General features: G+C 37.5%; 1 protein-coding gene across 4 annotated transcripts in view; it reads right to left on the bottom strand.

The window, feature by feature from the left end:
- The window catches only part of NBEA (neurobeachin), a gene marked incomplete at both ends in the record, with an annotated part of 550746 nt that overhangs the window by 351430 nt on the left and 184949 nt on the right, over positions 1-14367 (bottom strand). For all 4 annotated transcript variants that reach the window (XM_084277996.1, XM_084277994.1, XM_084277997.1 and 1 more), the window contains 6 exons: positions 2930-3949; positions 4212-4404; positions 4749-4872; positions 5088-5169; positions 8834-8942; positions 12871-12963. In XM_084277996.1, the coding sequence (XP_084134122.1) occupies positions 2930-3949; positions 4212-4404; positions 4749-4872; positions 5088-5169; positions 8834-8942; positions 12871-12963 (1621 nt within the window). The remainder of the gene's footprint in view (positions 1-2929; positions 3950-4211; positions 4405-4748; positions 4873-5087; positions 5170-8833; positions 8943-12870; positions 12964-14367) is intronic.

Genomic DNA, 14367 nt, shown 5'->3' with positions numbered 1-14367 from the left:
AACTTTTAGACAGCTCCTCATTTTCCAAACCCAATTTATTTATCTGCTCTTTTTAGCAGGATTGTTACAGAAACAAGTCTAGTCTCCCAAATCTCATTTTGCAATCTTTTTTAACACTTTGTTAATTAGTTAACAGTTTTATAGATCCTCAGGACATGTTTTAAATTCTCCCAACAGGTGGTGGATGTGAATGTCATTCCCTTTCAATGCCTACAGGATTGTTCCCACTTGGTGATTATATACAAAAGTAAAATGTACACTCAGAGGATATGATGGAGAAGGAAGGAAACACCAGTAAAGGACAAACATTTTGACTGAATTTGAGGCAAATATTCATAACAACGAAATTACTTATAATGTGCAACATCTCTGAAAGGAAGAAATACAAAGTCTGATCATTGAAATTATTTTAAAGTGACTTTAGATTAGCTACAAACTGACGAAATAGAAAATACATTTGCTTTGCTTGCATATTTATTCCCTGATGTCAGCACAGTGTTTTAAATCTGGACATTTAAAAGCATAAAGTCATTTACAAAATATTTGTGCTAGCAATGTAAAAATAGACAGGGCACTGGAGTTGAGCTGGAAAGCTCCTTAGATCTATATTCTTCTAAAGTCTTCTAGTCTTCTGCATAGTCCTTTCAAATCTATTTTCAGTCAATCCTAGTTGGGACCATAAGAAAAAGTTAATTTTATATTCTTTAATAATTGATCCACTAAGACATTAACTCTTAGAAGCAAGCAGAAGTTCCCATCTCTACTTTGTTGTGCAATTTCCTGCTTTCTTTCAGCCTTTCTTAACAAAACCCAACTTAATTCTTACTTATACAGCAGGCAACTAATTGTACATCTGTTTTTAGAGAACATGAGGTTAACAGCTCCATTCACCTACCACTTGCTCTCTTTTGGGTACAACTGCATGTAGTTGACATGTCCACTGTAGACATGTCAAAATTAACATTCTCTTTACTCACAAAAACAATGTTTGATTTACATTTTATTTCATACATATTTCCATCTCTTTTTTACTGGGTTAACTTCATATAAACAGAAAAGATTTAACTAAAGCTTACAGAGTATTTTAAAACACCCAATGAAGAGATTAGATTATAACAATTCTGGCTGTTACACAGTTGATATTTGGTTTTGAGAAAAATTTTTAAAAGGGATATAAACATCTAGAGACTTAACTGTCATTTAAGTAGAGAAACAAGGGAGTTAACTTGTAGAGTCAGACTCTTGAAGAGGACATAGTGTGTAAATAACCTACAGATCCAAATGATCTGTTGGGAATTTTGTGAGTAGCTAAGGGTAAAACATTTGGAAAACATTTTGTTTCCCCTAATTTACAATGATCTGGTAGAAGTTCATGAAGATTCATATACCATTTTGATCCTAACATTTGTAAGCATGAGGAATTTACATTTTTATAATTCAGCTCTCATAGGTGAAATTCATCAAGAAAAGATGTCAACAAACAGGAAAGTCCTGAAGTCACACTGAGAGGATTTCCAGATTATCTTTTTCATTCAAGATTTAGCACACAAATTCACTGTGGTTATGGGTTTATATGGGTACCAAGCAAACAACAACTAGTGTTTCACTTCTCTATTACTCATTAAACAAAAGTCCACACTTCAAAATAACAACTGACCTCTCCTTTTTCTTGTTATCCTCCATCCATTCCAATTTATTAATTTCCATCCTATTAAGAGTCTTAATTTTAAGGCATTTGGGAACTGATAACAATAGATGCATTATTCCTACTGAGAGCTTTCAGGGCTTGTCCTTTATTATACAGAATGCTTTTAATCTAAGGTTCCCTACACAATGCTTGATTGTCTGATTCTCTGAAAAACAAAGGGGGCAGGTTGATCTGTGTTCTTTTATTGGATGACATGAACTTTGAGTGTACTTTAGCATATCTCTGAAACTCTTCTGATGATTTGGACCACACTACATAGTACCTGGCTGAGCAAATTTTTGTTTGGCTTTTCTTCCATAGTTTCAGGAAGTCTGTTTGACTTTTAAACCCTAGAAATTAAATACTGGTGTACACACTGAACATGTATCCAGTCAACTGGTAAAATCTTGGAGGCAGTCAATTATTTCATCAGATAATATACTTAAAAGCAACCTTTGATTATGTGATACAGTCTCTGACCAATGTCAGTGAGGAAATGAATTCTGTGCTTTAAAATTTCAAAGTGATCCTACAGTTTGCTGTGTATACCAAGTACAAATTATTTCAAAGAGTAGACTTCTGCGTTGACCTTCCTATTTTCAAAATGCTATGGTTCTGAAAAAACCACTACTTTTTCAGAATTTTTCAGAAGGAAACCTAGATAAGAAAGGATCTCCCATAAGTAGATACAACTTCTCTTAATATTCATCTCTGGTCTGGAAATCAAGTCACAGATTTTCTTCTATTTCTTCCCTAAACTATTCCTTTTCTTGTGTTAGGATCAAACATGGTGATTATTTATGCCAACTTCCTGCATGGGAAGAAAGACAGCGTACTGAAGTGTTGTAAAATTGCACTCTGAGTACAGCAAGAGTAAAGAATACTTCAATTACATATTTCATAGTAAAATACAGACATTTCTAATCTTAAGTCATCCTAACAAGAAAGCCTAAAGCAGAATTCTAGAAGTATCAGTTAATGTCTCCACCAGGACTAAGAAAAATGGATGAGAGGTTCTCTTAATTAAGTTTTTTAAACTAATGCATCCACAACTGAGATAACTATTTTCTATAGAATCATGAAAGACTTTTCAAAGCAAATAGGCTTGAAGGATGGAAATCTTTCATATCATTAAAGAAATATACTTCAAACATCTCTCAGATTTCATACCACTAATTCATCCAGCAGCAAGGAACAGCAATTACATCAGACACATACATGGCTACAGCACTTGAAACTTACCTGGGTTGTGGTAGTTGTCTGGATCTTCCGTATCTCTTTCCCTGCTTCCTTACCATCATCAGATCTTTCTGTATCTGATATTATACTTCCTGCATCAACGCTAGGTACAGTTTTGCTACCAGTAGACTCTGTCTCAAGAGTTGTGGCAGTCATTTCAGCATATTCTAATCCTTTAGATGATGAAGCCAACTCCCTCTCAGAAATGCTACTCATTCCATCTGAAGTGGTGTGAATCTTGAACTCCTTGTCCTCTATTATACTCGAAGCACATGTTATATCTACACTACCCGTCATGTGGGCAAGCAAGCCCAAATCATCATTCACACCAAGATGCATCTGTGTCTCTTGCACATTTGGAATAGAAATGTGATTACTTGAAAGTTCAGGTAGAAGCTTCTCCTCTTGACTTGGTATTTTATCAAAAAGAAATGAAGTACTGTTAGTGGAAGGTTCATCCTTCTCATCAGCCAAAGTAATTAATGGACCATTATCTTTTTCCTCATTCTTTTTAATAATACCCACACTTCCATGAACATTGTTTTGCAGCTTCTCAACAGCAGCGCTATATACATTGTCTAGAAGAGACTCAACTTCTACAAGTGCACCATTTTCTCCAGTTACCAGTGTCTCTGGTGATAAATCCATATCATCAAGTTTTACTTCAGTGGCTTCTACTTTTTCAGCTTTTATATCAACTAAAAGGTCATGAACTTCCACATGCACTCCTCCTCCTGGTCTCTCAGCACTTCCAAGAACATCATCTGACACCTTTGTAGCCATGAGCAAGTCCCTCGTATCTGTACTGACAGGGTAATCCGTTTCACTTTCTGGACTCTGGCTTTGTGAAAGGTCTTCTATCTCTCGAATTTCCATTCCTCCTTTTGCTCCTGTTGTCTGTGAGGAAAGACCTGAGATAGTGCTCACGTTGCCCTTCTTCCCCTTTTTTATGTTTTCTTCCTCTTGTCGTTGATACTCCTCATACATTTTTGCCAGATATTCCTTGTGAGCCTCGTATGTGACCTTAAAAAGAAATGAAAAGATTACTTGGAAGAATATATGCCATATGAACTAAGACAAAACCGAACAAGAATCTGGACAACATATTTAATTACATACAGCTCACAAATTATTTCACAGCAAAAGACCTAAAACGATGACCAGAACATGTATGGAGACAGCCACCAGATGGCACTAAATCACTTTACATCTCATTTTACTAATCCTGCTTCTCCCTTTGGGGGAGTTGCCAGTATTAAAAAAACATTGAAGAGCCATTTCTTACCTTGGAATGAGCTATAGAAAGAGTATCCACCCACACTCTCCAGCCTCCCCATTCATATTTTATTGCATGATACAAGAGAATACGGAAAATGTTGTAAACCATCTCTGTGATCTTCTGTTCTTCAGAGTTCTTGGGGTTAATGTATCCCAGAGAAAACATCCAGTCCTGCCACACTGAACACTGAAGTAAACATCTAAAGTGAAATAATTAGGTCAAAATATATCCAAACAAAGCTGCTTTATTTTAACATTGTGATGGTTAAAAGAGGAGGAAGATCTCTGAACATAAAGCCAATGGTAGGCAGAACCTTAAAAACACTTCAGGATGACAACAAATTTAAAGTAGATTCTAAACAGAAGAATTCAATATTAGTTGCTGAAATAAGAAAACTTTTTCCCATTCAGTTACCAGACCCATCCAATTTATTTTTTTTATATATTCCATTTAATGTACAGTATAAAACTTGACACAAGAGTCTAACAGTTTGGTATCACCCACAAGTCAAAAGGCAAGAAAACAGCATTTGCAGTGACATACCTTCTATTTTCACGGCTATTACTAAAGAGTTTTATCATATCAGACAAGAACAACCGTCGAACTTCCATCAGCTCTGCACTTGGTGTGGAGTTTTTTAACAGTGTTGCCACCACCTTAAGAATCACTTTGAAAGAATAAATTAGTTACCTAACACACTTTAACAGCAGTTTAAAACATAGTTTCTAAGAGCAACTAATGTAAGTAGTAACTGGAATAATTATGTATTTGAGATACAGTAATTTTTAGCCCTTCTTGAACTATTTTAACACATACACCTCCCCCCGCCCCCCAACCTCTAGGCAACACTTTTATCATAAAAACATAATATATTTTCCTTACTTGGATTCTGAATTTTCACTGTGGAGTCTGGCTCTGGATGAGGTTTATGAACAACTTGAGTGCATACTTGTTCTGTCAAGATCTAAAACATAGAATATTAGTTTCCTTTTACTGTTTTTAATTAAATGTTACAGCATTTCTTTGTTCATTTTTGAATTTAAGAACATTTGCTTTGGCCACATGAAATATTTCAGTAACATTTTTATTCTTCAAGAAATGAGCAAGATTTTCATGGCTGTACCATGACTGGCTAAGCAACTTTTTAGTTAGCTGACTAAATATCCAATAATGATGTTTTAAATGTATTTTACTCATACTCTTCATAGTATCATACATTCACAGATCAAAAATTCTTTCATGAGCACCATGCATCAAAAGCTATTCTCATATATCAATATATCATGTATCAAAAGCTATTCTCATCCATAATCAAACCTAGTACTTCTTAAAAGTGGGTTTGGTTTTCCTCTGCTAGGAAACAGGAATAGTCACAGACAACACTCCACAGGAACGATCCTGGAAATCCACATAGCTCATAAGACAGATCACTCTCCTGTTTCATGAATTGTACCTGACAAACTAATTAGTCAATACTGAGGCAATACCACAGAGTTTCCACACTGGGAGGGATACATGTCACTCATTCTACATATGCAACTTTATTTTTAAGAACAAGCTAAAAATTTAGTGATGATAAAGGAGGATAATCAATAAGTATATTCAGGCAAATTTATTTCAGAGGTGAATCATTTCACTAATAATTCTTACTTATTTTAAAGTAGAACATTAGCTCATTCATTAATCAATCATAAAACTAATGTCAGTTGTAAACTAACTTATCTTTGAATCACAGAATCACAGAATCACAAGGTTGGAAGAGACCTTTGAAGATCATCAAGTCCAACCATTCCCATCCTGAGCTAAACCAGATCCCTAAGTACCTCATCTACCCTTTTTTTGAACACATCCAGGGAAGGTGACTCAACCCCCCTCCCTGGGCAGCCTGTTCCAGGCCCTGACAACTCTGTCAGGAAAACATTTGTTTCTAATGTCCAATCTGTCCCTGCCCTGGCACAGCTTCATGCCATTGCCCCTTGTCCCATCTCCTGTCCCCTGGCTGAAGAGACCATCGCCCATCTCTCTACAACCTCCCTTCAGGTAGTTGTAGATGGGGAGAAGGTCTCCCCTCAGCCTCCTCTTCTCCAGGCTAAACAGCCCCAGCTCCCTCAGCTGCTCCTCAGAGGATTTGCCCTCCAGCCCCTTCCCCAGCCTGGTTGCCCTTCTCTGCACTCGCTCCAGGACCTCAATGTCCTTCTGATGCTGAAGAGCCCAGAACAGGACCGAGCACTCGAGGTGTGGCCTCACCAATGCCCAGTCCAGGGGCACAATTACCTCCCTAGACCTACTGGCCACACTGGTTTTGATACAAGCCAAGATGCCATTGGGTTGTTACATATTGGCATGTAAAACAGAATACAAATATGTCTTTGGTTTTTGTAAGAGACCATGGAAAATATCTGCATCAGCTCTTTGGAAAATCTTTTGCATCTCTGGCACTTAAACCTTTTTTCTCCTCCCCTGGTTATTTATTGAAATCTAAATGCTGTGGATGCTGGACTCCACAAGGATTGACTCCACCACCTCCCTGGGCAGCCTGTTCCAATGCTTGACAAGCCTTTCAGTAAAGAAATTCTTCCTGATATCTAACCTAAACCTCCCCGGTGCAATTTCCTCTCTTCCTATTGCTTGTCAACTGAGAGAAGAGACCAACCCCCACATCTCTGCAACCACCTTGCAGGTAGTTGTAGAGAGCGACAAAGTGTTCCCTCAGGCTCTTATTCTCAAGACTAGAAAGGCCCAGCTCCCTCAGCTGTTACTCATAGGACTTGTACCCCAGACCCTTCACCAGCTTTGTCACCCTCCTCTGGATGCACTCCAGCACCTCAACATCCTTCCTGTTGTGAGGGGTCCAAAACTAAATACAGTACTCAAGGTGCAGCTTCACCAGAGCTGAGTATAACAGATCTATCAACTTCCCTACTCCTGCTGGTTACACTGTTCCTGATACAGCCCAGGATGCTGTTGGCCTTCTTGGCCACCTGAGCACACTGCTGCCTCGTGTTCCAATCACAGAAGGTCTCAGAAAACTGAGTACAGGCACACACAGATTGTAAGACCTGAGTAGTCAAACCACATGGGGCAAGTTTAGATATGGACAATAAAAAAGAACTTGAGGTTTGAGTAAGTTGTTGGCATTCAGTTTTTTACAATCATAGGACAACATTTTCTACACCACTCAGACTCCAACTCCAAACACCAAGCACTCCTTTAGTTTTCCATGTCTTGTCTGGGACCAAACCTCTCCATCAAGCCATTACACCTTTTTATGACTAAAAATAAAAAAAAAAAAAATTGCAAAAGATTCAGTTCTAAGTCACCATTTAAAAAAAAAAACAAACCTTGAAGATCTTTATGCCTTTGCAAGCATGAGAACAGGGGCTTTCAACCAACTTGTTGTTGACAGCATTTTGCTTAAATGAAATAGCTCATAGTCAAAACTGAAGTTTCTACAAAGGTCTGGTAGAACAGTTGAATTCTTTGAGGTCATATTTACTTGCCTCAAGCAGTATCTGTTATGTAAAAGTGGTTGTGCTCAGTTACCATTTTGGAATTGCTACTTAAAAACGAAAACCAGCTCTTCTCAAAGTTGTGTATAATGGAAAGGAATAGCACAGGAAAGAAAAAGGTAAAGGGAAAAAAAACCCCAAAACATTTCTTTGGCTCCAGGACTTTCCATTGCAATGAAAAACTCTTCCAAACAATGGAGGAGTAAAGCAATTGCAGGTCTACAGTAACTGGGGTTTTTTTTGTAGAGCATTAAGAACATTTTAAATGGCAGGATCTTTTCCTTCAACTTTTGCAATGTTTGGGTCACCTGTCCTGGCTTTGTCCCCTCCTTTCTCATTAATAGAGAAAAATGAAGAACTGGGAAAGTCCTTGGCTGCTTGACACAACTAAAAACATCAGGGTGTTATCAGCACTGCTCCCATTTTAACACCCAAACACAGCATTCCATCCACTGCTACAAAAGACATTAACTCCATCCTGACTGAAACCAGGACAGTTGTAATTACAGAGTTTTACAGAATCTATGCAAAACTTATGACACTGTTCAAAAAATACCCAAAGCATTGCAAAATACAGCCTGAACAAAGAAATCCTCCTTTAAATTTCCATCTAAAATTTCCTCAGAAGTCTTGAGAAGCAGAATATTGGAAAGTACAGAGTCATAGAATCATAGAATGGTCTGGGTTGGAAGGGACCCCAAGGATCACAGAGCTCCAACCCCCCTGCCACAGGCAGGGACACCAACCTCCAGGCCTGGAGCTATACAAGGCTGCCCAGGGCCCCATCCAACCTGGCCTTGAACACCTCCAGGGACGGGGCATCCACCCCCTCTCTGGGCAGCCTGTTCCAGCCCCTCACCACTCTCTCTGTAAAAAACTTTCCCCTAAGATCTAATCTAAACCTTCCTTCCTTTAGTTTTAATCCATCCCCCTTGTCCTGCCAGTGTCTACCCTTTGAACAAGCTGATTCCCCTCCTGTTTGTATGTTCCCTTCAGAGACAGGAAGGCTTCAACGAGGTCCCCCCGCAGCCTTCTCTTCTCCAGGCTGAATCACAACAATATAATGAAGTAATAATTTCTACAATAGTGATAATAATCTCTGTGTTTAATAATTTGTACCTCATAAAGCGTGTTATATGTTGTAATGGTCACCGTATTTGTATGCAACATCAACCTCTCTCCAAGGAGCGTGAAAAGACTGTGGGTATGCATGATTTCAACCTTTCTCCTGGAAGAGAAAAGAAAAGATTAGGAAAATTCCAAGCCTATTGAACATTTTAAGCCAATGCTAAAAATCCCAAAGTCAAATATTTTGATCTGGAAGGGAAAAGTTCTAAAACTTGTTATTCTGGAAATATTATGAATTGAAAGTTATTTAAGATCTTTCCCCATGTGAACACAATTGTAATAGTACACACAGGATCTCAGAAAGCAATGCTGTATTTTGGGATGGGCTTTTTTATAGAACTAATGGCACAACATTCTCACCCTCCATGATTTTCACGGTGGGGAAAATGACAAATGATTCCCTTTCTCTCTTTCTCAGGCGGAGAGAGATCAAGATGTTCACAGGCTGGCTAAAATCTGATCACTGCAGAACGTAACTTTAGTTGCTCTCTCAAGGATTCAGAACAATCAAACTTCCAATCACAGAATTATAGAATGCATTAGGTTGCAAGGGACCTTTAAAAGCCATCTAGTCCACCCCCCCTGCAGTAAGCAGGGACATCTTCACTAGATCAGCTCATTCAGAGCCCCATCAAGTCTGATATTGAATATCTTGAGGGATGGGGCCTCCACTACCTCTCTGGACAAGCTGTTTCAGTGATCTACCACCCTCATATTGAAGAATTTTTTCCTAATATCCAACCTAAATCTCCCCTTTTCTACTTTAAAACCATTACCCCTTATCCTGTTGCTACATGCCCTTGGGAACAGATCTTCCAACATGAATACTAATCCACACAGTTTTATCAATTCTTTATATATAGCATTCTTCCATGCAGCCAAAATAATTAAATCTTGTAATAACATACATTATATTGCAAAGGAAATAAAATTCTGTAAAGTTATGAAATTCCAAGGGATTTAAGTGAATGTTATAGCTATGATCCAGAACTAGTCAAATCTTAAACAGCACAGCAGAAATTAGCTCACATCAGTGAATTCCACCTGTGCCAAAACACTATTGTTTTAAAATTAGATATAGCACCAAAAATAAACAGAGGAAATTGCAGCATTAAATTTCTCCACTATTGTAATGAATACAAAATAAAAATATTACTCAAAAATTAATAATCTATATTAAAACAGAAGAAAAATGCAAAGTAAGATTAAAGTTTCTGCAAAATTTTGCATTCATTATGCATTCAAAAGCAAAGAAACTCCCTTTTCATGATTACTGATGGTAACACAGATTTAAATTACATAGATTCATTCTAGAATATGTGAAATGAATACACTACATTATTATTATTTTTCAGATAACTACAAAAGAGAGTGCAACAACTTGTTACAGTGTGAATATTCTTTTGTGCACAGAAAAGAGTTCATGAGCTACTTATGAGACCAACCACAGGTATTCAATCTTGTGAGCTACCATGTAGCACATGGAAGTGAAAATTCATTGGAAGGTTCAAATGTGCAGATAAAAACCAAAGAGTAAATACCAGACTATGATTTCAGTGGTGGCATAGAATTCAAAGATGGCAGAGAAAGAAAAGAAACCCAGATTTTACCAACTGTTAAGGTTAGACAAAGTAGTCTATCAGCACAGATCACAAAAGAAAATCAATTCAGTTATTCATTCAGGCTCTCATCTAACAAATTACTGGTCACATCTCCTAAGAATCAATTACCTCCACTTTCTAGCTTAATCTGTGATGAATATATATGAACTACAGCAAGGGTAACTGGTTTTGTACCTACGTGCTCGTTATTAATATTGTATTGCTTCAGATTTCATAAATCACATTATAAGCTCTCTATGTCACTCTGCTTTACTGTATTAAAACAAAATGCCTGTTTCCAGTAGTGTGAAACAGAAATGAAAGTGCTTTATGATTTTATACAGTTTATAATTTTATAATCACTTAGAATGTCCTCTGGTTGACTACAGCTCACAAGCACCAGCTGTAAGGTATGAAAATGGGGCAAGGGGCATCTTTACTTGCTGAAATCTACATAAAATGTGAACATACACAGATGTTCAGAGGTCCAAAACTTAAAAAAAATTATTCCTTTGAATGTTACATAGAATAGTCAAGTGGATTTCAACAACTTCAATTAAGTTACAAATGAAGTTATTTAATTTTGTGGGAAGTACACACTTTCACTCAGTAATAGAAACTGCACTGATACATCCATAATTGCAAGTAGATGCTGAGGACCAGGAAATGAAATTTTGGCTTCTGAAAAATTTTAATTTTCTTTCTCTGTGATATTCCACTTTCAGAGTTTAATTGATTTACTGGTTAAGCAATAAATAAGTTTAAATACATTTTTAAAGATGTACTTGTTTGGACACAGCCAGGCTTCTGCACAAGTCAAACCTTCCCGTGGTGTATCTAAGTCCAACTCACAGAATCACAGAATGACAGGGGTTGGAAGGGACCTTGAAAGATTATCTAGTCCAACCCTCTGCCAGAACAAGATCACCTAGAGTAAGTCATACAGGAATGTGTCCAGGTGGGTTTTGAATGTCTCCAGAAAAAGAGACTCCACAACCTCTCTGGCCAGCCTGTCCCAGTGCTTGTCACCCTCACAGTGAAAAAGGTTTTCCTTCTATTCACATGGAACCTATCAATGGGAATGATTTTTAGTAAGTAATGTTTGAAAAGCCCTTGGAGATTTTTGAGTGGGCTATCAATTTGCTTTATTAATTCCCAGAACACTATTTGGCTTGCTGGATCCCTAAAGAAAAATCCCATTTGGGAGCATATTCTCAGCTAACTGTCTCTCAATTATATAGTCATACTTTATTGATTTTACTGAGAAAAGCATTTCTAGCAATACCACACTCTGGCTGGGCTCCTAGATCCTTTCCCTCCTGAGGAGGTTTTACATGATGAAGCCTCTTGTGCAGCACATGGTTATATTTTATATAGCACAGTCTCCCACTGGAATATTGTTGTGGGTTGACTGTGGCAGACAGTTAAGCACCAAACTCAGAAGGGGCAAGTGAGCAACAGTAGATTACACAGTGCTGCATGCTTTTTAAGTATTAACAGAGAAATATGTAAAATGAGACTAAGTACATGTATTCTGTGACATATTCTTGTTGACATATTTTATATGTGAGTATTTCTTGCACAGGAGTATTTCCTTACCTCCTTCATTTATGAGGATTTATTTAGTCTGTTGGCTTTTCCTTCTGAAACTTTTTAATGTGAATAACATATTCTTCTATTTCATTTTCCCATCATTTTAAAGCTACTTTTAAAAGTATTGCCCTGAAACCTTTATTGCAGTGACACTGGAAAATCCAGCAATGAATTTTTCATGAAACTCATGTTTCCCATTACCCTTTGCTGAATATACAATTTACATTTATTAAATGTATTTTTGGAAAATGCTTTTCATTATTTTTAAGCCTTGAATTTCAGCACATCATATCTCAATATATTTGGCAGACAATCACTGTATGTTTTCAAACATCACAGTAGAATCATAAAAATCACAGAATCACAGACTGGTTTGGGTTGGAAGGGACCTCAAAGTCTATCTAGCCACTTCCCCTGCCATGGGCAGGGACACCCTCCACTAGACCAGGATGCTCAAAGCCCCATCCAGCCTGGCCTTGAACATTGCCAGGGAGGGGGCAGACACAGCTTCTCTGGGCAGCCTGTGCCAGGGCCTCACCACCTGCACAGTAAAGCATTTCTAATATCTAATCTAAACCAAGCCCTTTTGGTTTCAAGTCTTTACCCCTTGTTCTATCACTCTGTGCCTTGTAAACAGCTTTTTTAAATTAAGAGTAATAACATTTTAACTGGAAAATTAAATTCATCCAAATGTATAAAGGTGCAAATTATTCATCAGTCAAACTAACAATTTTAAAGTAATTTCTAAAGACTAACAAAGAATAAAATAGTCATGACAAAAAGAACATTTTGAACTTAAATACACAACTATAACAATGTTAAAACTATACTTACTTATGACCCAAGTGTTTCAGAAAATATCCAAGGACCTTCAAAGCTTGCACCCATATACTCTCACTTTTGGAAGCCAATAATTTATAAATTACTCTAAAAAGAGAAAAACAAATTCAACAAGATTTTTACTTTATTACTAAACATTGATTGGAGATATTTCTTAAAACTTTAAAAACTGCAATTTACACAAAATAGAAGGATATACTGAAAGCACCAAGCACAGCAGAAGAGTTTAATTATGAATTCTTTAGGTTAGAGACATGGTGTCTTTTGATTAAGTTCAATGTTTTATAACAGAATGAGACAACCTCTTGTGCTTCTAACTTGGAACAATCAAATAAAAACCAGTACAAGCAGCTGTAGTTTAAGACATTAGAAACAGATTGGAGCACATAAGGTCACATCCTGGAGTTTCTTGGAGTACCTGGATGCTACTAAATCCCTCCTTTCACTTCTTAAAGCCCTACTCAATAGCCTTTCTACACAGGAGAGGGTACCTGCATTTAACTGCAGGTTGCTTAAACTGGATTCTCATTTGTCAAAAGTAAAACATGGCACGTTCTAAAAAATCCCATATACACCTACAAAGTTGTATCCTAATTGCATTCAAAATTTGAAGGAGAAAAAAAAAAAACAAACCCATATTTTAAATCCTGGATTAAAAAAGGCCTCAAAATGTAACTAATTTAATTTATTACTTCTTTAATTAATGTGACTCATCTAAGGAAATCAGTCTTCACTTGAAGACACCAAGAGACAGAATTCATTACCCTTCCCCTGGACTGTTCTTCAAAAATTTTTTCAATTTATATTAGTTTCTTATTTGAATTAGCTGAGCTTCAGCTTTTAGCTACTCTTTTTAGTCTTCCTCCAAGAAGGCTTTAGCAGACAATATCTTACTCTTTTGAAATGACTTATGCCATTATAAAATGACCTCTGAGGCTTGTCCACTGATAACCTAAGGAGATGAACTCCTAATTCTTTGCAAGGCATTTTTTTCAAGACTTAAATATTGCAATTTTGTGCATTCTGTCCACTTTTTCAACATAGACTTTTATACACAGAGACTGCACCATGAAAGAAATTGAATATGTCTTAAATCCTCTAGATGAGTCTTACCCTTCTCTGAAATGTGTCGGGAGTAGAATTGTGTCTTAATAGAATCATAAGGGTTGGAAGGGACCTGGAACGCTCATGGGGTCCAACCCCCCCTGCCAAAGCAGCTCCCCAGCTCATATTGCACAGACAGGCGTCCAGACGGGGCTGGAATCTCTCCAGAGATGGAGACTCCACCACCTCCCTGGGCAGCCTGTCCCAGGGCTCTGGCACCCTCACTGGGGAAAAGTTCTTCCCCATGTTGCTGTGGAACTCCCTGTGCTCCAACTTGCAGCCATTGCCCCTTGTCCTGTCTCCACAGACCACTGAAAAGGGGCTGCCCATTCCCCCTGCATCCCATCCTTCAGATATTTATAAACTTTAATTAGGTCCCCCCTCAGT

This window comes from Gallinula chloropus, assembly GCF_964237585.1.
Source record: "Gallinula chloropus genome assembly, chromosome: 1".
Lineage (NCBI taxonomy): Eukaryota > Metazoa > Chordata > Aves > Gruiformes > Rallidae > Gallinula > Gallinula chloropus.
Note: the sequence above shows the minus strand (reverse complement) of the source record. Positions and strands in the feature narration are given on the sequence as shown.